General features: G+C 38.7%; 1 protein-coding gene across 1 annotated transcript in view; it reads right to left on the bottom strand.

The window, feature by feature from the left end:
- timm50 (translocase of inner mitochondrial membrane 50 homolog (S. cerevisiae)) overlaps positions 1-25553 on the bottom strand; it is a 48216-nt gene extending 22663 nt beyond the window's left edge. Inside the window, exons 1-4 of the mRNA XM_033976687.2 lie at positions 25299-25553; positions 21614-21767; positions 19968-19999; positions 2666-2687 (exon numbers count right to left, since the gene is read on the bottom strand). Coding sequence (XP_033832578.1) covers positions 2666-2687; positions 19968-19999; positions 21614-21767; positions 25299-25505 — 415 coding nt within the window. The 5' untranslated portion in view covers positions 25506-25553. The remainder of the gene's footprint in view (positions 1-2665; positions 2688-19967; positions 20000-21613; positions 21768-25298) is intronic.
- Between the last annotated feature and the right edge of the window lie 416 nt (positions 25554-25969).

Genomic DNA, 25969 nt, shown 5'->3' with positions numbered 1-25969 from the left:
GCCGGGCGCACCCTTAGGGATAGGGTGAGGAGCTCGGTCACACGGGAGGAGCTCGGAGTAGAGCCGCTGCTCCTACACGTTGAGAGGAACCAGCTGAGGTGGCTCGGGCATCTGCTCAGGATGCCTCCTGGACGCCTCCCTAGGGAGGTGTTCTGGGCATGTCCCACCGGGAGGAGGCCCCGGGGAAGACCCAGGACACGCTGGAGGGACTATGTCTCTCGGCTGGCCTGGGAACGCCTTGGGGTCCCACCGGAGGAGCTGGAGGACGTGTCCGGGGTGAGGGAAGTCTGGGAGTCCCTGCTTAGACTGCTGCCCCCGCGACCCGGCCCCGGATAAGCGGAAGAAAATGGATGGATGGATGGATTTTACTTAAGTCAAAGAATTAAAGTAGAAATGTTATAAAGCTTCAAGTGTACTGATTTTGATAAAGATTTGTGCTGAATTTTGCTGAACAGAAACAACTGAATTAATTGTTTTCGTACCTGTTTTTATTTGTATATTTGTGTCTGAAGAAGCGGCTTGGATGAGCAACGAAACGTCTTCCCTCCTACAACTTTTTGTCCAGCTGGCAGGTTTGAATTTTTCTTTTACTATGTTTTTGTTTGCTCACACAGTGAATGTGTTAAAACTAAACCCTCAGACTTTTCAGATCTCAAACAATAAAAAACAAACAAACTTGAGCCCTGTAATGGAGGAGAAAGTGAAAAGCATCCACTTAAGTACAGATACCTAAAATGGAACGCAATAAAGTAATAGTACTACTGTATACCGGTGCACCACTGATATTCTGATAAATAATGGGGACGACTACAGCTGAGCTTCCTCTCTGTTGTGAGGGGAGGCAGACAGAGATTATGGCCATTTGTTACTGATTGCCTTAGCAGTATTTCTCATTATTTCAAGAGACTACACTGGCCCCCCGTAGTCCAAAATCCCCCAAAAAGTTTATACTGCGTTTGCGATACTGTCACATGTTTATTAAAGTTGTGCTAGTTGTTCTGCACTCAGGAAATAAGGATGGATTGTAATTCAGGATGTGTTCTGTTTGCCGGTCCTATATGACACACATACAGGATCTTTCTTATTCTATAAAGCACTTTCAATTACTGTGTGTACAAATCGCTTTATAGAAATAAGATTGCCTTGCCTGTAGATCTCTAGCTTCCAAACAGCCTCCATCTCGTGACAAAATTGAGAGATCAACAACCCATCCATCCACCCTCAGGCACAATAATAATTAATATATTTCTTTTCTTTCAGTCTGGGGAAGACATTCGTTTGTAGACACGCATTTTGAGCTCCCGAAGTGCCGTAGTGGAGATCAATATTGTCTTAGCCTCATTGTTCACCCACCCGGAGAGAACAGGTTCAGCTAACAGTTAAACCGGTTTAGATGTATAGATTTATAGATGATTGATTGATAGACTGATTGATTGATAGGCAGTAAGACAGCAGTGAAGGGGCTGCACAGAGGAGGAGGAGAAGGAGGAGAAGGAGGAGAAGGAGGGAGGGATATTGACAAAAGCATTATCTGTATCAGCGCTGCATCCGAATCCGTTTAAAGTGACGATCAGATCGACCCAGGATGACATCTGTCCCACACAAGCCCAGTGTATAGTCCTGCTGCAGCACTGGTGGCATCTTACCGCAGGATAATCTTGTCACCAGTGCTGCTAAACCACTTTCAAAAGTGCATTACATCAAGGAACAGCTCGCCCATTCACATACACATTAAGTGTCTTGCCCAAGGACACAACAAAAGCATTCATCTGTGGGAGCTAGAATTGCACCACCAACCTGTGGGTCAATGGATCTGACCTGATTATGGTACTAAAACATGTATAAAAACAAGCATAAGCATTCTTATTGGTAGAGCAGTCAGGTCCACTGACCCACAGGTTGGTGGTGCGATTCCAGCTCCCATAGATGAATGCCACCGTTGTGTCTTTGGGCAAGACACTTAACTCACCTTGCCCCCAGTGTCTGTGTACACTGGTGTATGAATGTGTGTGTGAATGGGTGAGTGGTTCCTTGATGTAAAGTGCCTTGAAAGTGGAAAAGCGCTCTATAAAAATGTGACCGTTACTTGCATCAGACCAACTTGTCTTGAAGCAGAGCTTTGTTTCCAGAGAAATATATTCCACAGTGGCATGAAACCTATCTATCTCCATAGAGAATGTTCTGAAGTATGGCTTTAGCTTTCACTTTCCATGGAATCATGCAGTTGACTGTCCACCCCAGGAAAGGTACATACTATGACTTTAATAATCCCACAGTGGAAGAAGCATTGGATATAACAGATAACATGTTAAAGACTTGAGTTTGTGTCTCAGTGCAACACAAACTTTTATTCAAAACTAAAATATCAAACAAAGATTTTAAATGAAAACATGATTTAAAAAAATATAATTTAATATATATTAATATAATTTTGACATTCTTCAAAATTAATTATGTTCAAAAATAGTATTAGACAAAGAGACCCCACTAGACCTATAGTCTTTAATATTAAGGTTACATTATTGTGTCCTTAAGCAGGACACCACATTCACTCATATTGCCCATCCAGCCACATCAGTATGGACCTTTGGGGGGACTTTTGGGGAGCCATTTGGAAAACAAAACATCCAAAAGGTAAAAATGTAGAAACAAAAACAGCACTCACCTGAATCAAACTCGTCTGGAATCTGTAAAACAAGAAACAAATGGAATTAGTACACTACAATACAAAACATGGCCATACAAAAGAATATGGTATAGTATCATAAACCCAGTATCGGTATTGTGACATCAGATGTTAGTATTGGTCCAAATGCAGTCCCCACCCCTCCGTCTCCCCCTGTGCCTCAATGAACCAATGACTTATCCCTTAAATTATTATTTTGAAAAAGGGTTTTGCTCCCTCTTCTCAAAGATGAGGATGAGTGTCAAAATCTTAACAGTCCTTGGTGTGACAATCCCAGACTGTGGTGTGGAGCTCCACTCGGTGGCCACATGGAGAATTACACCAAACTCTTATACTGCCCACTGAACCGGGACTGAACCGGGACTGAACCGGGACTGAACCGGGACTGAACCGGGACTGAACCGGGACTGAACCGGGACTGAACCGGGACTGAACCGGGATTATTCCAGGGCTAAGACTAAACTAAAAGAGTAGGCCTGTCATGATAACAAATTCTGAAATGCGATATATTGTTGAAGTAAATATAGACAATAAATGATAATATTGAAACCACACCTTAAAGCAGAATTGTCCAATGTCCAAAAAATACTCTAAATGTGCAAAAATGAAAAATAAATAAATAAATAAAAATATGTGCTGGAATAACTACATAGCAGAATGCAACTCTTCAAGAGTATTTATAGCTAGTAGTCTGGATCTATAATGAGTCACAGAAGTTCATAATACCCAAAACCAACCAAAATGTTCAAAGAAAAAGTCCTCACGATAAATACTGGCTCCAAAAATGATTGTTCTCTCCATCATGTGTTGAATGATAGGTCTATATAGTAATTATCGTAACAGGCCTAATAAAAAGTGAAAAGCATTTTTACAAAAAGACGAATCTTAAGTGATGAGCACATCTTGGATTACACTTAAAAAACAAGTCTTTCATCAAAAACACACATTTTTAACCGGGTTTCAGATGACGTCACAACATTCTATAGGCCAACATAAAATTAATATTGTTAACATGCAAATTATGTCAGAATATAGTGAGTTCTTGGGCTTAGTCAATCATTAAAAAAAAGAAATGCACAAATGTTGAACCTGGTATTTTCAAATATTTTATGGCAAAGTACAATGTAATCTATAGGGATAACTGGCTCTTGTCCACCAAACCCACCGATTAGGGCTCTTCTCACAGCACATGGCATGTTCTAGAGTCTGTGCATAGTCCATTGATAAACTGGTTAATAATTATATTGGAGGCTTTAAGATTTGTTTATTTATTAGGATTCCCAGTTCCAGGAGTGCAATTTCACCTGTAATCTGTAATCAACCAACTATTTGCCCTCTCTGTCAGGGAAAACTATAAAATAAAAAAGGTATAAGTCAGAAGTAGTGTTGTCACGATAAAAAAATTTCAAACTTTATTTCGACACTAAAGAATAGACTCAATACTCGGTACAAATTTTCATAAAAGCGTTTGTTTTTTTTTAAAGACAATGTTGTAAATCAGGGGTGCTCAGACTTTTTCAGTATGTGAGCTACTTTTAAAATGATTGTGTCTGAAAGATCTACCACCTGATACAAAAATGTTAAACATATATTTATTTGTAAATGTATTATGAATTCTTACATGTACAGTGCATTTTGATGGACCTTGCACAACGTCATGAGATAATAGTGCACAACACAATTGCACTTCTTACATGTTCATAATTACTTGAATGATGATTACTGCTCTGATGACACTGAATGGAATCAGTGAGGGATGCATAGTTCGGGCAGTAGCTTCTGACAGCCAGCCCGGAGTAAAATTGCATTTGATTACGGTTTTGTCTTTTTTATAGCCATAAAAATCATGTTAAACGAAGTATCAGAATTTACTGCATTTTTTCACACAACTACTTCTATTTTACACATCCATCCGTATTTTTTCTTTTACGCATCGAATAAATGACTGGGAAAATTCCCGCAGCCCCCGCGCTCTCATTCGTCACCTTCGAGGGACAACAGAGGCAGATTACCGTAATGATGGTAAGACATTTAGATAGCCCTGTATCTCCGCTTTGAGACGCCGTTTGAATTTACATGAGAGCACGACTGGTTGCGGAGTCTGCAACCGCGCTCTATCGGTGACGATAGGATCCGACACTATAGGGTTAAGCTAACTCGCGCTTGTTTATGCGTGTGCAGCGCCCATGATGTGACCTAGGGTCAGGTGTAATCTGACTGTTGTCCTGTATATTAGTCATGTGACTGGATGGATGACGGGACGTGATCTACCCAAAATGCCTTCGGGATCGACTGGTAGATCGCGATCGACGTAATGAACACCCCTGATGTAAATGGTCATATTTTTATACAGCGCTTTTCCACATTCAAGTCACTCAAAGTGCTTCACATCAAGGAACTACACAACTATTCACACACACATTCATACGCCAGTGTGCGCACATACTGGGGGCGAGGTGGGTTAAGTGTCTTGCCCAAGGACACAATGGCAGCATTCATCTGTGGGACCTCGAATCACAGTGACCAACTTTCAGATCAGTGGGCAAACGCTCTACCAACTAAGCTACTGTTGCTACTGTAATTTCCACAAAAAATAATAATATTTGTTTACTACATCACGCGGTCTTACACTAGTTCTGATAAAACTCAAGAAAAGGGATTCAGGAAAGGACCAACTTTATCCAGTTTTCTGATTTATTTTTTGGTATGTGTACTTCCTTAAATGAGTTTCGACACCCGTTTTAGCAAATCGATAAGTATCAGAGTTTCATTACTTGTGACAACCCTACTCAGACGGCAACCAGGACTCCAGTGGGTCTTAATGTTAGGTCCCGAAGAAGAGGTGGGGGCTCAGCTGTTGGTGTTTTTTTTCAGTGAGGTGTGAAGCAGGTTGTTAGCGCTGCGTTCACACCTTCAACGAGACGCCAGGGTCTGAGAGTGACAGGAGCGCTGGTTCCCACAGCCCACACATTCAGGGGACAGGCAGAGTATTAGAGATCAATGATATGGGTTTGTTCAAGGCAGATTGTTTACAGTCCAGAGTAACCGATGGCTGATGAGCTCTGCCGATATTTTTTGGGCCAATTTGGATTATTTTCCTCAAATAATGTCATTTAAATTGACTCCAAACTCCCCATTTTTTACCACAAACTTTTATCCCTTCATATCTAAGTGTTAATATAAAGCTTTGTGTGGATTTTTTAGGCAGCAGATTTACCAAAACAAAAAATAGGCCTCTGCTGGAGTTTCAAGGTCAACAGCCAATATGCTAAAAAGTACAAATATCGACGGCCAATCAATATACGATCGTTATGACAATTCACGATTACACATTTTGAAGCAGGACACAGAGCAGTTACAAAGAAATAGATCGATAAATGAAACTAGGCTTGTCAAAAGTATTGAAAATCAGACACTAATCAACACTAAAACTAGTATCGAAACTAGATACGCGTTCGAGTAGGTATCGATAATGAAAAAAAATTAATAAAATTTGGACCTTTCCTGAACCATTTCATCGAGTTCTATGGGAACTAATGTAAGACCACATGGTATGATAAACAAATACAGTTACTTTGCGCTGAAAATTACAATATTGTCTAAAGAAAGAGCTTTTAAAAATGATCACTTGGTACCAGAATGGGTATCAGGAAACGAGTCTATTCTCTAAAATCGAAATCGGGGTTGAAATTTTAGTATCGCGCGACCAATTTATGCCTTTGACAGAAAATAAAGGATGATAAACCATTTTTAGCAGAGTTAACTTATGTAATTAGCCATAGAAGTTACATATTTAACCCTCTAAACATACACACAATACACACGGACCCTGAAAACACAGCCTCTTATTTCATCTATTATTTATTGAACAGTAAGTTGATATAGACTAGAGATGGACCGATATTTGCACCTTTTGAAGTATTGGAGATCGGCCTTAAATCTCCAGCACAGGCCGATATTTAGTGTTGTCCAACCTGCTGCCTTCAGAGTACACACAAAACTTTATTGTGAACCGACATAACTGCACAGCTCTTATAGGTTTGTGGTAGAACTTGTAAATTTGAATGACATAATTTGGGGAAAATGATACAAATTGTTCCCACATATCGTCAAAAAAAAAATATATCGGCAGATACAAACCACTTAAGTGTTGCATTCTGTTATGTATTTATTGCAGCTCATCTGTTTTAACTATACTGCACATTTAGAATAGTTTTTTGGGGACAGTTCTCCTTGGAGTGGTGTAGTTGGTGGTGTGGGTTCAGTATTATCGTTTATTGTCTATATTTACTCAGATATTTTTTATTTTGAGTGGCCCAATATCGATCATGAAAAACGCCATATTGGCCGATCTCGAATTTGGAATTAGTACTTATTATACTTATTGTGACAGCACCAGCACAACACAAGAAAACACATGTAAGGAGAGTGTTTGAGAGACAAACAACAACATTCTGTACAAAACCTACTATTTTCTACGCAATTATTAAAATAGTAATTAGCATAACACAATTATTATTTGTTTTTCTACTAGGCCTAAATACTATTTTATTCTGTAGATGTGTTTATATGAAAATCTGGTATATTGATGTGTGTTTTATTCTTATTTTGTATATAACCACTGTAAGGTAATGAACAAAGCCTGTTTATCCACTGTACTTCTAGTAGCATTATTAGCGCATAACAGACGCTGTTAGCATTAGCATATTAGCAGACAGTGTTAGCGTGTCATATTCGCAGTCAGAATTAGCATTAGTGTATTAGCTGTCAAAGTTAGTATTAGCATATTAGCAGACAGAGTTAGCCTGGCATATTAGCAGTCAGTGTTTGCATTAGCATATTAGCAGACAGCGTTAGCATTACCATATTAGTAGACAAAGTTAGCTTGGCATATTAGCAGACAAAATAAGTATTAGCATATTAGCAGTGTTATCATTAGCATACTAGCCAACAGAAGTGTGCCGCTTGTTTGAAGAGGTTGTGTTCATTGCCTTAGAAGGTGCAAACAAGATGCTAAGGATCTCAACTCTCTTGTAGACTTAAAAGGAGAGAGGAGAGCTTTAAAGTGACCGCCCCAAAAAAAGCGTTTGTTCATAAAAAATTCGAAAGCCTGCTTGGAGATGGTCGGCTATGAGGTAACGAATGACAATACGAATGACAAGAATTTTATTTCAAATCTGTTTCTGAAACTTTCTAAGCAGCAAAGTTATTAAAACATTTCACATGATTTTGCATTTTAAACAGCCTTTTTTAATTCAAAACAACAGTGTTATGGATATTAGTTAGCATGTAGCTGGTTAGCCTTTGCGATGCCTTTGAACTATTAATATTTGAATATTTTTTAAAGTCTATGGGAAAAATGAATGTAATATTTACTTCCAAAACCTGAGCAGGCGGTCACTGTTCTATACCCTTAACAGTGAGTTATAGCACTGAAATCACAATCCAAGGCATAGATATTAACGCTAAAATGTTAATTGCGCCGCCAGGAAGTTGAACTAGAGTTGCATGATTTTGTAAAAATATCAAAAGCATAAAAATATATATAACAAAAAACAATTCAAATCTATCAAATGGACAAGGGTTTTTGAGTGAAGCCGTTTCTCCACCAGCAATCAGACCAGAGCTGAATTTTTCTTTTGCTACGGATCATTGATTTCAGTCCCTCAGATAATAATACTCTTAGATGTCTTTAAAATGTTAAGTGCTAAACCAGTACAAGAATCAAATGCATTTTGAAACATGTTTGTAGAGGTCTGAATGACAGAGTTAGAAGTTTTTATAAATAGCATGAAAGAATATTTTTGTTTCCTAAGGAAATTATTACTTAATTACATAAATAATGACAGTCTTTGCACTTTACTAATCTTGTGTTTTAGATTTGATTGTGATTGTGTGATTAATATTGTAGCTTTAAGTCAAACCCAAGACGCGATGGGACCAGTGCACTGGCTAAAGTCTCGGCCGACAGTTTAGTGGGATTTGACACTTCCTCAATTGTCGTCCTTAATTATCCCAGAGCTCCCAGACTCTCCAGCGGCACACTCCAAAACCTTCTAAAACATTTGGCATCAGGACGAGAGCACAGATCGAGGCCGAGTGAGAAGTGTGCCATAGAAACGCCATAAAAACACCATGGAAATGCCATAGAGATGTGTGAGCGGAGTGTGTCTGCGAAGAGACCAGAGGATAGACTGTTCCCACGGACACTGCCCATTCATAAAACTACAATGTAATGATATAAAGCTATTTAAATGTAAAAGAGTTTTCCATACAGTTTTTGGGCACATGGAAAATTTAAATGAGCTGTTATAGTTTGTGAATTATGGATACAATCTAATACACATATTTTTTGGTACTTAACTCATTAAATATGGACATGCTAACCCCATTAGAATCTGTTGAGTTTGTGGTTGGGTTAAATGAATATAAATACATTTAAAAAATCAGTTCATTTAAAATCTTTAAAAAAACAGAGGTATACAGGGCTGAAAGATTACTCAAGTAAAAGTAAAAGCTATCACATGAAAATCTACTTTAGTAAAAGTACTACAGTATTCGTTTCAAAATATACTTTCACTTTTTACTCCAAAAGTATTTCACAGATATTTTGACATGAAAGTGTAAAATGTAGTGATATTGGTTAAAAATTATCAATATTTGTATAACAATACAAATCAGCTTCATAATTTTTCTTATGAATTTTGTGTATTATTTTTGTTTACTCAAAATCAAAGCTTGAACTCGAAACCTTTAGTCATGATGTTACCACGAACATGAGAAAAACAACCCGTCAAATCATAAGAAAAGAACTTTCTACATTTCATTCCAGTTCAAAAATGTAGTGGAGTAGAAAGTACAGATACTTGAAGTAGTGAAGTACAAAGTAAAAGTATCCACTGTAAAATGTACTTATGTAAAGTACAGGTACCTAAAAATTCTACTTCAGTACAGTACTTGACTACTTTTACTTCATCACCTTCCATCATCATTGATATCCAGTACAACGTGATACCATCTTTACCAGTCAGCCCTCAACAAGAGCTAAATCCACTTAAAAATATTTACATTTTGAATAAAATATGCCCCGTATGGGTGAGTGTCCTGAACAGTTCAAAGGATACACTACTGCCTCATTTGGACACCTCGGTCTCTCACTTCCTGATGCTGGGGTTGGGTTCACACATCTACGGCACACTTCGTTCTCTTCACAAGTATTTAAAGTCTTTCTCACCACCATCACTTAACATATGACTAATCTAAACAAACACAAGTTAAACCTTAAAATGGAATTATTAAAAAAAAAAAAAAAATGTCAAAAAGAAAATTTCCCAAAAGGATCAAGGCAAAATAAATTTCAAAATCCTTTTCTTCTGAAGTGGCACAGTTGGTAATGCGTTAACTTAAACTGACATAAGGCGACTGAAATTATTTTAGCTAACTGCCAATGCTGATCATTCAAGGTGGAAATTCAGTTTGATTGTGAAAATGCAGTCAGTCCCTAACCATGGTAATAAAATCTTATGTATAAATCGATTGACTTGGTCCCTCGGGGGCTCTCTCCAGCTCAGGTTCCCGCCAAAATCTTCACTTCTGAACGAGACCGGCACACTCCACATCTGTCTGAACGCACTCACAATGATACATGAAAACCCCCAACGACCCCCATTTCCCCGAGAACCAAGACCAAGACCGGACCCGGACTTATCGGACCAAACTGTCCAGAAACCAAATTATATGTTGACTCTTACTCCCATTAAAAACAAACCAACCCAACTACAATAAAAAGACATTAAACTTGTTAAAGACGCTATATTTGACTTTTTGGATGTTATAATGTTGTTTCCTCATCAAAAACATGCCTGAAGAGGTTTTAAATGCCATCAATGCATGTTTGAGTAATTTAGCGATCTCTCCCGGGCCCTTCAAACCCTCCCTATGGCTTCGATTCTGTCCAATGTAATTCTCCATAAATATACAAAATATATAAAAACATGGTATAAAACTGTACACTACAACTTCACAAACCTGATGCGATGTGCAGTAGTTTCAATAGCGGGATACACACACATTGTAATGTGATAGTGCGCTGAAGGGGGTGTGACTTAGCGCCGTGATCTAGGGAAGGGGGGAGACTCGGAGTGTCAAAAACAAAACTGAAACTTCTAAAACATGCTAATAAGTTGTTTTCGCTGAATATAGCATTTTTAAAACAATAAAACGGATAAAACTGTGATCTAAATATGTTATGTTGTAGCAGTGAATACCTCATAGAAGTTTAACGTAATATGAAATACAGGCGCACTGAAACGCTAGGAGAGGCATTCAACTGCACAGAAGTAGTAGCCAGAAAAACCTAGTGACTTAAGTTATATACATCACCTCAAATTACACTGATATCTATTAAAAATGCCAAATGTCTCGGGTCCCTCGGATACTCTCTGCAGCTCCATTTCCCGCTAAAATTGTCACCTCTGAATGAGACTGGCACACTCCACCTACACTGTGTGAACGCTCCCACAGTGAGACATGAAAGACTCTAATAACCCCTATTACCCCGAGAAACAAGACCAGGACTAGACCCGGACTAGACCAGGACCATTCAAGGATCAAACCATGAACTGGACTAATAGGAACCGTGTACTTTCACACATACTGTACAAAGGAACACATGGGAACTGGCTAATTATAGATCTAGCACTGCAGTTCATTCATTTAATGCAGAATATAAAGTCAAAGTGGCATTTTGTAGAGAATATATCTTCACCCCGTTTCAACTGGTCAATATGTCTGGCTTGTCTTTAGACTTTTTAGTGCATGGACTATCGGCCTTAAATGTCCAGCACAGGTCGATATTTTGTTTTGGTCAATCTGCTAAGGAAAAAAATACACACAAAGCTTTATATCAAACTTTAATATGAAAAGATAGCTGCACAAAACATTGATTATAGCTCTCTTATAGGTTTGAGATCCATATCGGTCCATCTCTGCTTACACGTCTTCAGTTTTATAGTTAACAAAAACAAAAAAATAGACATTAATCTGTAGGGGTGTCCTTAAATATCTAAATATCGTGATATTGAATTTGGTGATACAGTATCGTTATCATGGGCTGCTGTATCGATAGAGTATTTTTTGGTGCATTTTTTCCAAATTATTTTGCGTTTTAACAAATGAGTACCGTTATTAAAATGTATTTGGTTCTTAAAAATGGTGATTTATTTCAGAATACCATTTGCAATATATCGATTATCATATGTACCACCGTATCATATCGTGAGCTGTGTATTGAGTATCGAATCGAATCATATCATGAGGAACTCTGCGATTCCCAGCCCTGCTAATCTGCCACATTGGTATCTAGATTTGATACTAGTTATAGTACAAAGTATTGATACACACACACGCACACAAAACAGAACTAATAGATAAAACCATTATTAAAACATATTAAACAACTATTATCAAGTTAAAATTACACTAAAAAAGAGACAACATTGTGGTATTCAAACTGGCATATGCAAGTTGACTCATTTGTGGAGTCCTATAGGGGGCAATACGGGGTTTCCTGCCGTCAACACCAAATCAAAGCTAATCTGCTAATGACACGCATAACATTAGCACAGTGTCTATGGTCAATAAGTCATTCTGGACAAAGGTCCTTAATGAAACTGAAAGCGCTCTTCTCTTTTAATTGTATTTTTTTAGTATTGAGTTGAGTATTTATGTTTTGTATTGTAATGATCTGATATTTTGTTTTTAGCTCAGAGTTGACAACTGTTTACGGCTGTGTCCGAATGTCTCCCTCAGCCCCGAACCCCCCCTTCCATTCACTACACAGCGCTGTACTCTTTTGTGGACTCTATAGTGCCTCTTTCACATAGCGAGACGGACACACATCTCACTACTTTCAGGTCATGTGACTCTGGGTCTGAGTAAAAAAAAAAAAATCTAAAAGGCTACACTTGAGAAAAATGTATTTCTGTCATAAATAATGATCAGATTCGACAGGAACACAAATATTTATGGACTAATAATAATAATCATACAAGCTGGATCTCACGTAAACGGACTAGATTTTTTAAATGTTTGCCTGAGATGTGGAAATTATCAATCTGTTAACAGCTCAACCTAAGGTAAACGACTAACGCTAGCAACTTTACACAGCAACGGTTTATTTAAGAGTGTTTTATTCATAATCAGGATGAACAATGTGATAAACCAGCGCTTCCAACCGCTTCATTCAGTCGCATTGTGTCCCTGTTGCTGTCCGATGTCATTTTTCCCCGACTCTCGCAATGCATTGTGGCCTATATTCACCAGTCTAATGACCACCGCTCATGCTCATGGCTTTTCAAGGTGCATTGTGGGAAATTTCGAGTGCACTACTTTTACACTCCTTTGTCATTTGGACACCAGTAAAAAATGCCATGACCCCTAAATAGTGTAGTTGTGTTTTGTTTCATTCACACATGTTTGAGTAACGCTTTATTATTAGTCTCTCTACATCTCCAAAGCTCGAAATGCTCTGTGCCACCTTGTGATGTCATGAAGTGGTAGTTTTCAAGTTAACAGCTCCTTTTACCTTAGTTCGGTAGAGATTGGCAAATCCAGAGCTGAAATGATCCAAATGATTCTAGTGAAGGTGTGTGGAGTTTAAAAACACAGTGGAGCACTTCCTGTATTACCACATGATGACATCACAAGGTGGAACAGTGTGTTTTCTGTTTGAGAGAAGATCTCAGCCTAAATATGCAGGTTTGAGCGTCAAACTGATTATCGTGTAACCCTAAGACACATTAACTTTAACTTAAGGTAGGTTAGGGGTTGGGGCAAAATAATTCAATACATATTTCTGTTGGGATTTTAGGGCACTTCAAAACTTTTTACCCAAAGTTTCCCACGATCCCTCCAACTTTTATTATACAGTATTCTCAATGCCAAATGCCGCCCTTGGAAGCTCTCTCCAGCTTTGATTCCTGCTAAAATCATCACCTCTGAAAAAGACACACTCCGGCACACGCCACATGAAATATCCACTCCTGTTGCTAATGGCCCCCATTTCCTCGAGAACCTACACCAGGGGCGAGACCAGGGGCGAGACCAGAGGCGAGACCAGGGGCGAGACCAGAGGCGAGACCAGGGGCGAGACCAGGGGCGAGACCAGGGGCGAGACCAGGGGCGAGACCAGGGGCGAGACCAGGGGCGAGACCAGGGGCGAGACCAGGGGCGAGACCGGGATTAGCATATTTAGGCTGAGTTCTTCTCTCAAACTAAAAACACTCTGTTCAATCTTGTGATATCACGAGGTAATACAGGAAGTGCTTTTAAACTCCACACACCTTCACTAGAATCATTTGAATAATTTCAGTCTTGGAATTGACAATTTCTACCAAATGACAGGTTAAAGATAGCTGTTCACTTGAAAACTACCACTACATCACAGGGTTGAACAGAGCATTTTGAGCTTTGGAGATTTAGACAGCCTAATAAACCAGGATTACTCAAACATTAGTGAATGAAACAAAACATTTTTAAGGCATCAACAGCATTATAACATGGCTTAAAGCTCACAAGAATCCTTTGTTATTAAAAGTTAGAAGTTTGTTATTTTAAAAGGGGAGCCTAGTCTTGAGTGTGTTAATTGGCTTCGGGGGAAATAGGGGTCATTAGCGTCAGTCTTTCAAGTCTCATTGTGGGAGCATTCACACAGGTGGAGTGTGCCAGTCTCATTCAGAGGTGACGATTTTGGCAGGAAACTGAGCTGGATAGAGCACCCGAGGGACCACAGGATCAGCAGCATTTGGTTTACATAGGTGGCACTACTTTAGACAGACTGGGCAAGTAAGCATTAGAGATGGAATAATAAAAGTAGCCAATAATCGTTCATGGGACATTTATCGTATTTTCCGGACTATACATCGCTCTGGAGTATGAGTCGTACCAGGGGAAAAAGCATATATAATTTGCACTGGACTATAAGTCACATTTTTTGGGAAAATTTATTTTACAAAATCCGAGACCAAGAACAGACATTTTATCTTTAAAGGCAAGTTATAAAAATAACAATAAAATAGCGAACAACAGGCTGAATAGCAGTACAGCACGCTAATGTAACACATTTATATTTATTTAGCTACATAAAGCATAGATAGAACTGAATATGTGATTAGTTTGTTAACGTAAGATATTAACAGTTAATCAAACAACTAAAGCATAAAAAACAAGCAACAAGTTTACCCTCGATCTCACTCCAAATCACTAAAATTCACTGAATTCTTCCTCCTCAGTGTCTCTTCTAAGCAACTCCTCCAGCTTCGGAGGAAGATGAAGCGCCGCTTCCATGTGGCTGTCATACTGGTACATAAGCCTAGCGTGCCCTTGCACAGTTGTCAGTGTGACAATAACAAAAATGTGAAATTATTGAAATATATAATTTCCCATCTTTGTAATTGTCACATATAAGTTGCATCTGAGTGTAAGTCGCACCCCCGGCCAAACTATGAAAAACAGTGCGACTTATAGTCCAGAAAATACGGTAATATAATCACAATATTCGCAAACAAAGATAATCTTTATTATGTCACCAGAATGCGCAGAACAAACCCACTTAGCCATATAAATTGTTGTTTTTACATACGACAAAGTACACCCCTCTTCTCCCTGGCATTTAATACCAGCTAGACAGGATATCTTGGTGTTTTAATGTACTTTTCCTATGTATCATGTTACATATACACTCACCTAAAGGATTATTAGGAACACCTGTTCAATTTCTCCTTAATGCAATTATCTAATCAACCAATCACATGGCAGTTGCTTCAATGCATTTAGGGGTGTGGTCCTGCTCAAGACAATCTCCTGAACTCCAAACTGAATGTCAGAATGGGAAAGAAAGGTGATTTAAGCAATTTTGAGCGTAGCATGGTTGTTGGTGCCAGACGGGCCGGTCTGAGTATTTCACAATCTGCTCAGTTACTGGGATTTTCACGCACAACCATTTCTAGGCTTTACAAAGAATGGTGTGAAAAGGGAAAAGCATCCAGTATGTGGCAGTCCTGTGGGCGAAAATGCCTTGTTGATGCTAGAGGTCAGAGGAGAATGGGTCGAGTGATTCAAGCTGATAGAGCATCGTTGACTGAAATAACCACCTGTTACAACCGAGGAATGCAGCAAAGCATTTGTGAAGCCACAACATGCACAACCATGAGGCGGATTTATTTATTTTTATTTATTTATTCAATGTTTAACCAGGTGGGTCAATTGAGAACAACTTCTCATTTACAATGACGACCTGGATAGGCAGCTTCAATGAAACACATAAAACACAAACACAATTCACAAATCAAAGAATAAAACATTAAAAGGGGAGTGTAGAATAGTGGTTAAAAACATGTGCAGTGATCTTTTAAAATTAAACAGATTGAGCTTTTAAAAACAGAGAGCGAAACAAAAGAAACAAGTTTTGAATCCTGCTGTAGATAGTTCCAGTCACTTGCTGCAGAGAACTGAAATGAGTTTTGGCCTAAGGCCGTGCGAACTTTCGGTACTGACAGCTGTATGTATCTATTGGAGCGGAGTGCACGGCTGGAGCTGTGGATATTTAGCAGTGAACTGAGATATGAGGGGGTCATACCCAGTAAAGCTTTGTAAATGAAAATGAACCAGTGAGTTTGTCTGCGGGTGTGAAGAGATGGCCACTTGAGCAGAGAGTAAAGCCTAAAGTGGTGAATGTTGAACGCTGCACCAGTAACAAAACGAATGGCTGAATGATAAAGAACATCCAGCTTGTGGAGCAAAGTTTTTGATGCAGATTTATAAAGTATGTCACCATAATCTAAAATAGGAAGGACTGTAGCTTTAACTAGCAGCTCTTTAGCAGAGTGTGTGAAGGATGCTTTGTTACGGTATAAGACGCCTATTCATGATTTCACTTTAGTAAGCAGACTATTGATGTGCATTTCAAAATTTAGGGACGAGTCTAGCCATACACCAAGGTACTTATAATGCTTGACAAATTCTATTTCTGCACCGTCCAGGGTCACAATATTTAGACAGATATTCTGAGGGAGTTTTCTGCCAAAGATCATGCCTTTTGTTTTTTGCACATTTAGAGTTAAGCGAAGTTCAGAAAAAGCATGCTGCAGGAGAGTGAAGCTATTTTGAAGGATGGGCTACAACAGCAGAAGACCCCACCGGGTACCACTCATCTCCACTACAAATAGGAAAAAGAGGCTACAATTTGCACGAGCTCACCAAAATTGGACAGTTGAAGACTGGAAAAATGTTGCCTGATGTCTCGATTTCTGTTGAGACATTCAAATGGCAGAGTCAGAATTTGGCGTAAACAGAATGAGAACATGGATCCATCATGCCTTGTTATCACTGTGCAGGCTGGTGGTGGTGGTGTAATGGTGTGGGGGATGTTTTCTTGGCACACTTTAGGTCCCTTAGTGCCAATTGGGCATTGTTTAAATGCCACGGGCTACCTGAACATTGTTTCTGACCATGTCCATCCCTTCATGACCACCATGTACCCATCCTCTGATGGCTACTTCCAGCAGGATAATGCACCATGTCATAAAGCTCCAATCATTTCAAATTGATTTCTTGAACATGACAATGAGTTCACTGTACTACAATGGCCCCCACAGTCACCAGATCTCATCCCGATAGAGCATCTTTGGGATGTGGTGAAACGGGAGCTTCGTGCCCTGGATGTGCATCCCACAAATCTCCATCAACTGCAAGATGCTCCTATCAATATGGGCCAACATTTCTAAAGAATGAATCAGCACCTTGTTGAATCATTGCCACGTAGAATTAAGGCAGTTCTGAAGGCGAAAGGTCAAACACCGTATTAGTATGGTGTTCCTAATAATCCTTCAGGTGAGTGTATATTTGCCTTTATGTTGACTTTCATATGAAGCTCTTTGATCATCTGAAGTCATTTTTTTAAGAGCTTGATAAAGTTCTGAAATGTTTGGTATTCTTCTGTAGTTTAGCATTTTATCTTTCTTATTATATAACTGGACCCTGCATGTCCCTGATTGGTTAATCCCAGTGCTGGATGAAGTACTCAATTTTGTTACTTAAAAGTACTGAAACAGAGGTAAATGTTACTCAAGTAAATGTAAATGTATCACATGAAAAAATCTACATAAGTAAAAGTATTTAGATACCCATTTAGGAGTAAAAAGTAAAAGTACATTTTTAAAGTATTTAAAAGCGTTTTTTTGAGTGTTGTTAATTTGTGTAAAGTGTAAAATGTAGTGATATTCTTGTTAACTTGAAAACTACCACTTCATGACATCACAAGGTGGAACTGAGCATTTTGAACTTTGGAGATTTAGACAACCTAATAAACCTAAGATTAACATTAGTGAATGAAACAAAACACCTCCGGGTACATTTTTGAGGCAGCAACAGCATTATAAAGCTCACAAGAATCTATTTTGTGCAGTATAGAACAACACAATATTGTTCCATCATGAAAGTATCCATTTAAGATTAAAAAGTAAAAGCGCATTTTTATATTTTTTTAAAGTGTTGTTAAAGTGTTAAAATGTAGTGATATTGATTAAAGAATGATACATATTTTGGTCAACAGTAACAATATGAAAGAATTTCTACATTTTTCTTATGAATTTTCTGTATTTATTTCGTATGCTCAAAGCTGAAACTTAAACTCAAAAAGTACTTTTTACTTTTCAGTCCTGTTCCTGAAAGTACACAGAACTGCTCTCAAATATAGTGAAGTAAAAGTAAAAAGTACAATTTACTTAACTACAGATATCTAAAAATTCTTAAGTACAGTACTTTACTACTTGTACTTCATCACCTTCTGCCACTGGTTAATTCACCTGTCAATTCGCACCGATTATGAAAAAAAAATATATATATGATGCAAAATTAAAATGACAAAAAGTATCAAAAAATAATTTAACAAAGCATGAAAAATTATGAATAAAACTGAAGCCCCAAGTACCTCAGTGGTGGTAAAACTCACTCTAAAATGTAATTTCAGTAGCACACTAGCCCGAAGTGTGATGGATGCTGTAGTTAAAACGGGTAACACTATGACGAGGTGAGATAAGTGTGCTGCTTCCTGTCCCGCGCTGGCCACAAGTCACACAAACCTGTGAAGTGTGTCTTAACATGCTAACGTATGCTAACAGGAGCTAACAATGCTAACAGGACCCAGGATGCTAAAAGGAAGTGTGCCACAGTGTCAATGGAAAATATTTAAATGTGCTAAAAAGGACGCTTAGGAACTTGGGAATGTGTAGTAAAACTGATAATTAGGAAAACAAGAGGAAATTGCGGAATATTAAAGCAAAAAGTATAAGGATTTTTATGTTATCAAGCTATTAATAAATGACATTAATAGTTCTCATATACAAAAAAACTATTTCAAATGTGATCAAGGTATAAGCCTGGTCTAAAACTGAACTAAACAACAGTAAGTCCTGGTTTAAGCCCAATTTATTCCAGATTTGGTCCAGTTCCAGTCTGGGTTTAGTCCCAAAAGCACATCGGAAATGCATCACTAACCAAGATTTCAAACTGGGGCTAAATTAAAACTACTACTACTGCTGCTACTACTACTGCTGCTGCTGCTGCTACTACGACTGCTGCTACGACTGCTACACTTATTACCACACTTATAGGGATTTATTACCATTCCAAGTGTCTTTTATTGCTGGCATAAATTAACTATTGGATTATAGGCTCATTTAAAAAAGGATTGTCATAAAAGTCATAAAAACCTATGACTAAACCAGAGATAAAGAACTTCAAAACATTTCCAATTTTTTTCTTAAATATGGAATACTTGGATATTATGAGTTTCTACCACTAGATGTCAATATGGCAAAGTGGTAAAAGCTACAATATGCAAAACGTACTAGAAATCTGATACTAATAGATTCTAAAGCTAGTATTGAAAACTAGAAACTCATTTGAGCAGGTATTGGTAGTAAAAAAAGTCCCATTCACAGGGTAGAAATGAACCTTTCCTGAATGTCTTTAGAATGATCTTGAGATGTATTAGAACAAGTATAAGACAGACTAGTATACGCCCATGTACCACTATGAACCACACAGTATAAGGACACATGGGAATAGAAAAGAAAGTACATAGTGTTTTTTATGATTAGCTTATCGGAAGTATCGAGTCTATCCTTGTTTGAAATTTTAGTATGACAACACTAGTAACAATACAAAACAGATGAATCCAACATACTTTAGACTTAAATTATTAAAGAAAATCAACCCTTACCTGGTTTCCCTGTTCATCCGTAGAGTTGGTCCCTAAAAGAAAAAAATAAATTGTATTGTAGGTGACGATACAATCATTTATGGGTTTCTACATATTAATATAATAATGCATTGTTTTATAATATAATTTAAGAAAAATAAATGAAATACTGTTGTCTAAGCTTTTTACACACCTAGAGAAAGTCAAACAAGCTCCGCAAATGATAACCCAAAGCCTAATCCATAATCTGATTAATCAAATTTCTGTAATATTCCCATGATCGTACATTAATCCATCTTCAAGTCTGATAATCCAGCTCCTGTTGTTGAAAAAAAACTGTATATTCTACACACAAAACAGACGGTTTTGTCCAAGCTTGGTTGGTTTTTCATTAAAAATAACCTAACCATAATAAACATTTGCATACCCATGTTTGAAACGAACTCATGTTAAAACTACATTGATCTAAACTGTGTTAAATGTGGTATATTTCACACATACATCTTAGACCTCAAATTGCTGCTCTCCTCTGCAGTCTGAAGCATTTCTGACAGATCTGAGAGGATCCATTGCAGAGGAAGCGACCCTCCAATACAAGTTTACAACCATACTTACCCCCTCTCCTCTTTCCCCTCTTTCTCTCTCTCCTAAGGCCACACACAGTTCAAAGCTTGATCTTCCTCCTCACTGCTGTTGTGTAGTAAAATGAACTATACTTTAAGGTTATCAAGTGTATTGAAAATCAGATACTTCAATGCTAAAACTAGTATTGAACCTAGATACTTATTTGACCAGGTATTGACACTAAAAAAGTCACATTCACAGGACAGAAATGAACCTTTCCTGAAAAGCTTTAGAATGATCTTGACCTGTATCAGATAAGATACAGATACAAGTATAAGACACAAAGACTAGTTTACGCCACTCTGGAACCTGCCTGGACACTGAGGGATTACACAGACCACCGGCCACAGAGGAAAAGAAAAGAAAGTTGAAAATTCTATTGTCTAAAGAAAGTGTGTTTTTATTATTATCCTGATATCAGAATCAGTATTGAGTTTTTGATTCCTCAGTATCAAAATCAAATTTGAAATTTTAGTGACGTGAATAAACAACTGTAGTTAGTGGCCCTTTAATTGCACTGCTCTATGTCATTTTTTTTTTTATAGAGTGACAACTTCAGTTGCATTAGCACAATTCACACACAAGGTAATTCAACGTGCATTCAAATCACAATAAAAACTGATCAAAACATAAATAATCTCCCTAAAAATAAACATTAAAAGTGCAGAATAAAAACCTTTCAGTCATATGCACAGCTAAACAGAACCATTTTGAGCCTGGATTTAAACATTGTCAAAGTAGAGGATGCTTAGCAATGGTATTGGAAAGAAGGCACCAGACAGGTGAGTTATTAATGTTCATATCTTGATCTAGGGACAGAATAGTAAATACAAACCTCAAGATCACGTAGAACAGGTTAAAATGAAAAATTTAAAATTAGAACGACGCGCTCATCATTTTTTCAATAGAAGCCAATTTTAACCAGAACTCGAAAGAACCCTTTAGCACCCATGATCACTTTCTACTTGGAACGTGGCAGCTAGCACATTAGCTATGTCCATTTATATATACAGTTTATGAATGAAAATTAATTTGCCACTAACCAAAGACGTAGACCATTCCGACGGCTCCTCCAATGCCCATGAGCCCGGCCAAACGCAGAACCACCTTTTTGGCGTACGCAGTGTTCTCCTTCTGCTTCTTCTCATCCTTCTGCTCGTGCTCCTGCTCACTGTCTCCCTCTGGTGGCGGTTGGCCCTAGACAGAGACAACCAAAAAACACATAACAACTTGCACATAATTTCATAATGGAACTACTAAAATCTGCTAGTGCGCTATGCTTGTCTCCATGAAGACATTACTGCTTTTTCACAGTATGGCATTAAATGTATCCATCTTTGCAGAGACAGATAAGATCTGTGGAAAGAAAAACCTTTTCATCTATTAAAAACACCTGTTATTAAAGGCCACGTGACTCAGGTGTCTGGGTGAAAAAAAAGTCTAAAGGTTAAACTCTAATACTTGGACTGGATCATGCTTTTTTGTTTTTTATCTGAGAAGTAGAAATTATTGCTCTGTTAACAGCTCAATCTAAGGTAAGCGGCAAACGCTAGCAACTTAATACAGCAACGATTTATTCATAATCAGGATCAACAGTGTAATAAAACAGCACTTCCATCTGCTTCATTCAGCTGTGTTGTGTCCAGTTAAAGACCTGTCAATGTCAGCTGTTGTTTTCCCAACTCTTGCAATGCATTGTGGTCTACATTGAACAGTCTAGTGACCACTGATGCCCACTACTTTTCAAGGTGCATTGTGGGAAATGAGTGCACCATTTTCTCATCAACTGGACATTCAGACATTGCTAAAACTGATGTGAATCCAAAATACTGCCCCCCGTATGGAAAAGTGTGAAAAAAGTGTTCGGACAGAGATTTTAGTTTAAGGACATAGACTTAGATAAAACAATATGTAAACGGAATCCACACCACTGCATTTGAGGGGTGTTTTAGACTATTGCATACATTTTCAAAATAATTTCACAACCCCCAGATTGTGAACCACTGGACCAGACTAGGTGGTGAAATACCAAATTGCAACCCACAACATAACCAACAGATGCAGCCAAAAACAAAAGCAAGTAGAAGCAGTGTTTCCCCACAGGTTTATACTGACACTATGTAGCGGAGTACTCCCTGATTCATTTTATTAAATACAATATATGGAGAATAATGGACTAAATACAGATAAACATAGAAAAGCAACTATATTTTAAAACAATTAAGTAGAACTAGTTTTCATTTTTAGACTATGGGGGGCACCATAGTCTCCTCTATTATTGGGAAACACTGAGTAGAAGTGAATAAAATTAAGCCTTCAAAGGGTTTTAAACTTGAACAATAACAAGCCATTTTTTACTTTGGTTCATAATTTTCTTCTGTGTACAGGTGGTACTATGACTCTGCTTCTATGTAAAGAACTGGAGAGCCAAGTTGAATTCATATTAAACAACACCAAAGACTAATTGTTATGGTTTAGGACTTAGCAACTTAAGGTGTACTATGTAACTTTTCTGGTGGAGTGACCATAGACTGTATAAAAATGGATCCACATAGGAAGTGATCATGTGCACGCTTCCCGCTCTATCAACACTGGTTCCAGTTAAATTTCTATTGAAAAACTGTTGCCCCTCTGACCATAACTGCTGCTGTCAAGCTCATCATTTTGGTCTTAGTCTTAAAATGTTTTTATAAACGCGCTCTACATGAACCTGGTGTTTTTATTTCACCATGTTGTCCGTGACTCAAGATATGAACATAATAACAGACAAATCAGCTGACTTCTTTCCCTGAGGTTGCTCCCGCTAGCATCAGCAACAGGTTTGAGTGACACGGTTGCTAAGGGCCTGCTCCTTGCTAACCCAGTGGTGCGGGTGGGAAGGGGCGTTACCTTCAAAAGCCTCTCTGTGAATTGGCTCTATGGTTGCTATGATACTCGCAATTGGAATTCCTAATAGGGACCTCGGCTCCAAATTCACCCCATAACTGCTAGCCTCAATGAGCTTCATTTGACTGGAGCCAAACCCTATGGCTGATGTCACAATCACTTAGTCCACTTATTTATACAGTTCATGGGAGGTACACTACTTGCTCATTTCCATGGAGATGTCATTGACCTTCAAACCAAGGCCCTGGCCAAAAATACCCATGAGGCCGCATCCTGCCAAGACCGACATAGAAATAATAAATAGCGTTTTATTTATCTCTCGAACTAGTCCTAGTAACAATATATTAGTTGTCTAAACAAGGACAACAAAATTAATACAATGAACTGATTTGTTTAAGTAGCTAGTGGCAACATTTAAGTAGCATGAGTTGGCCTGAACATACAATGACTTAGTGTTTTTGGGGAAATTTGGAGGTGGGGTATTTTTGTGACATCATTCCTGTTACCAATTTTGTATACATAAATCAAAATGTTTTTTCAATATCTACAAGTAACGAGACTAAACATGGGAAATCAGCTTTTCAGTTTTATGCAGCTAAAACCTGGAACAGTCTTCCTGAAGATGTGAGACAGGCCTCTACTTTGACCATGTTTAAATCCAGGCTCAAAACAGTTCTGTTTAGCTGTGCATATGACTGAAAGGTTTTTATTCTGCACTCTTCTCTTTTAATGTTCATTTTATGATGATTACTTGTGTTTTGATTTGAATGTCTTTCTTATTCTGTAAAGCACTTTGAATTACTTTGTTACAAAAAATTGACTCTTGTGAACTTTAAGCCATATTATAATCAAAAACATACCTGGAGTTGCATTTTGTTTCATTCACACATGTTTGAGTAATCTCTTATATTTGTCTGTTCCACCTTCCGATGTCGGAAGTGGTGGTTTTCAAGTTAACAGCTACCTTTTACCTTTAGTTCAGTGGAGTATTAGTAGCCGTGGAATTGCCAAATGATTCTAGTGAAGGTGTATCGAATTTAAAAACACAGCGGAGCACTCCCTGTATTGCCATATGACATCAAAAAGGAACTTAGCATTTTCAGTTTGAGAGCAGAACTCATAAATGTGCAAGATTAGTGTGTTAAACATGTGCGAATGAAACAAAACACATAGGGCCTTTAAGGATTTTAGCTCTGACATACTAATGCAGTTGCCTAATCATATGTTGTTTCTATCCATGCCATATCAAGTGTGTTGCACAAAAGCACAGAGACCAGAAGGTACTGAATGTTCTCCCAAGTCTACCCTACACCGAACTAAAATTACAATACCTTACCTAATGACCTACTAACCACTCAACAAGGAATTCAACAGAACAAAATGTACCATTAATGGACACACACCTGGATAACAAATTTAACAAACTCCAGGGTCATACTTAAGTCATTACAAACGACATGCTCTGGTTAGTCACGTGGGCCCCGCCTGACCAATACGATCGCACGTTGGAGGACGTACGCCAGTGCACCCGGAACTGCGAAAAATGTCAGTTTTCCCCAGAAACAGCCAGCTATAAAGGTTATTAAAGATGAGCGAGTGCGAAATAGAGTGTGTGATGTAAATATACAGGGGTTAGCAGCAGAGGTGAGTTACTTCTCAGCCGTTAAAAGTGGTTTGCGGTGTGACAGAGTGTGCTACTTCCTTTGAATTACACAAAAAACGTGAATAGCCATCTCCACACATGGGTTGTATTTGATCCTTCTCCTGCTGGAACACTGCGGAGCTAAATGAGCTCGCCTTTCCCCAAACCTAGAGGCATGACTCGGGTAGAACCGCTCCTACCTGGCTCTGCTGCTGGAGTCTCTCCCGGAGGATAGCCTGGGCCAAACCGCCAGTAGCGCTGTCTCCTCCCGACGCCGGCTTCTCCGATGACAGTGTCCGGATACTGTCCACTGTGGCCGGGAACAAGGCGCCCACTGCCCCGCTCCTGAGCCGCAGAAAGCCGCGGCTCGCTCGCACACACATGGGGAAGACACACGAAGCCGACATGTTGGATGCTGGAGCTCACTGCCGGTGTGTGACGCAACTGAAAAGGACAAACGCGTGCTATTGGTCCGCGTAGGTTTGAGTGACAGGGATGACGGCCAATTAGAATAACGATAAGCCGCGATGACTGTGAAGTAGGCGGGGCTTGTGCTGTTCTGCCCAATCAAGATCAAGAGTGCCACTGACCTTCGAACAACCCACACGGAGCGCCATGTTTGTTTAGGGCAGTATGGGCAGGCTGTGCGCTAGTCAATGGGGCACGCGGGCAACTGAACCCGGGTTTGTAGGGAGCATTATATCACGCCCAGTGCAGATACAGCACACCTAAAAGGCCCATGTTACACAATTCTCCGATCTATGTTATAATGTTGTTTCCTCATCAAAAACAGACCTGGAGTTGTATTTTGTTTCATTCACACATGTTTAACACACACCATATTTAGACTGAGTTCTTCTCTCTAACAGAA

This window comes from Periophthalmus magnuspinnatus, chromosome 13, assembly GCF_009829125.3.
Source record: "Periophthalmus magnuspinnatus isolate fPerMag1 chromosome 13, fPerMag1.2.pri, whole genome shotgun sequence".
In the NCBI taxonomy this organism is placed as follows: Eukaryota; Metazoa; Chordata; class Actinopteri; order Gobiiformes; family Gobiidae; genus Periophthalmus; species Periophthalmus magnuspinnatus.
The sequence above is the reverse complement of the archived record's forward strand: the minus strand, read 5'-3'. Positions and strand labels throughout refer to the sequence as shown.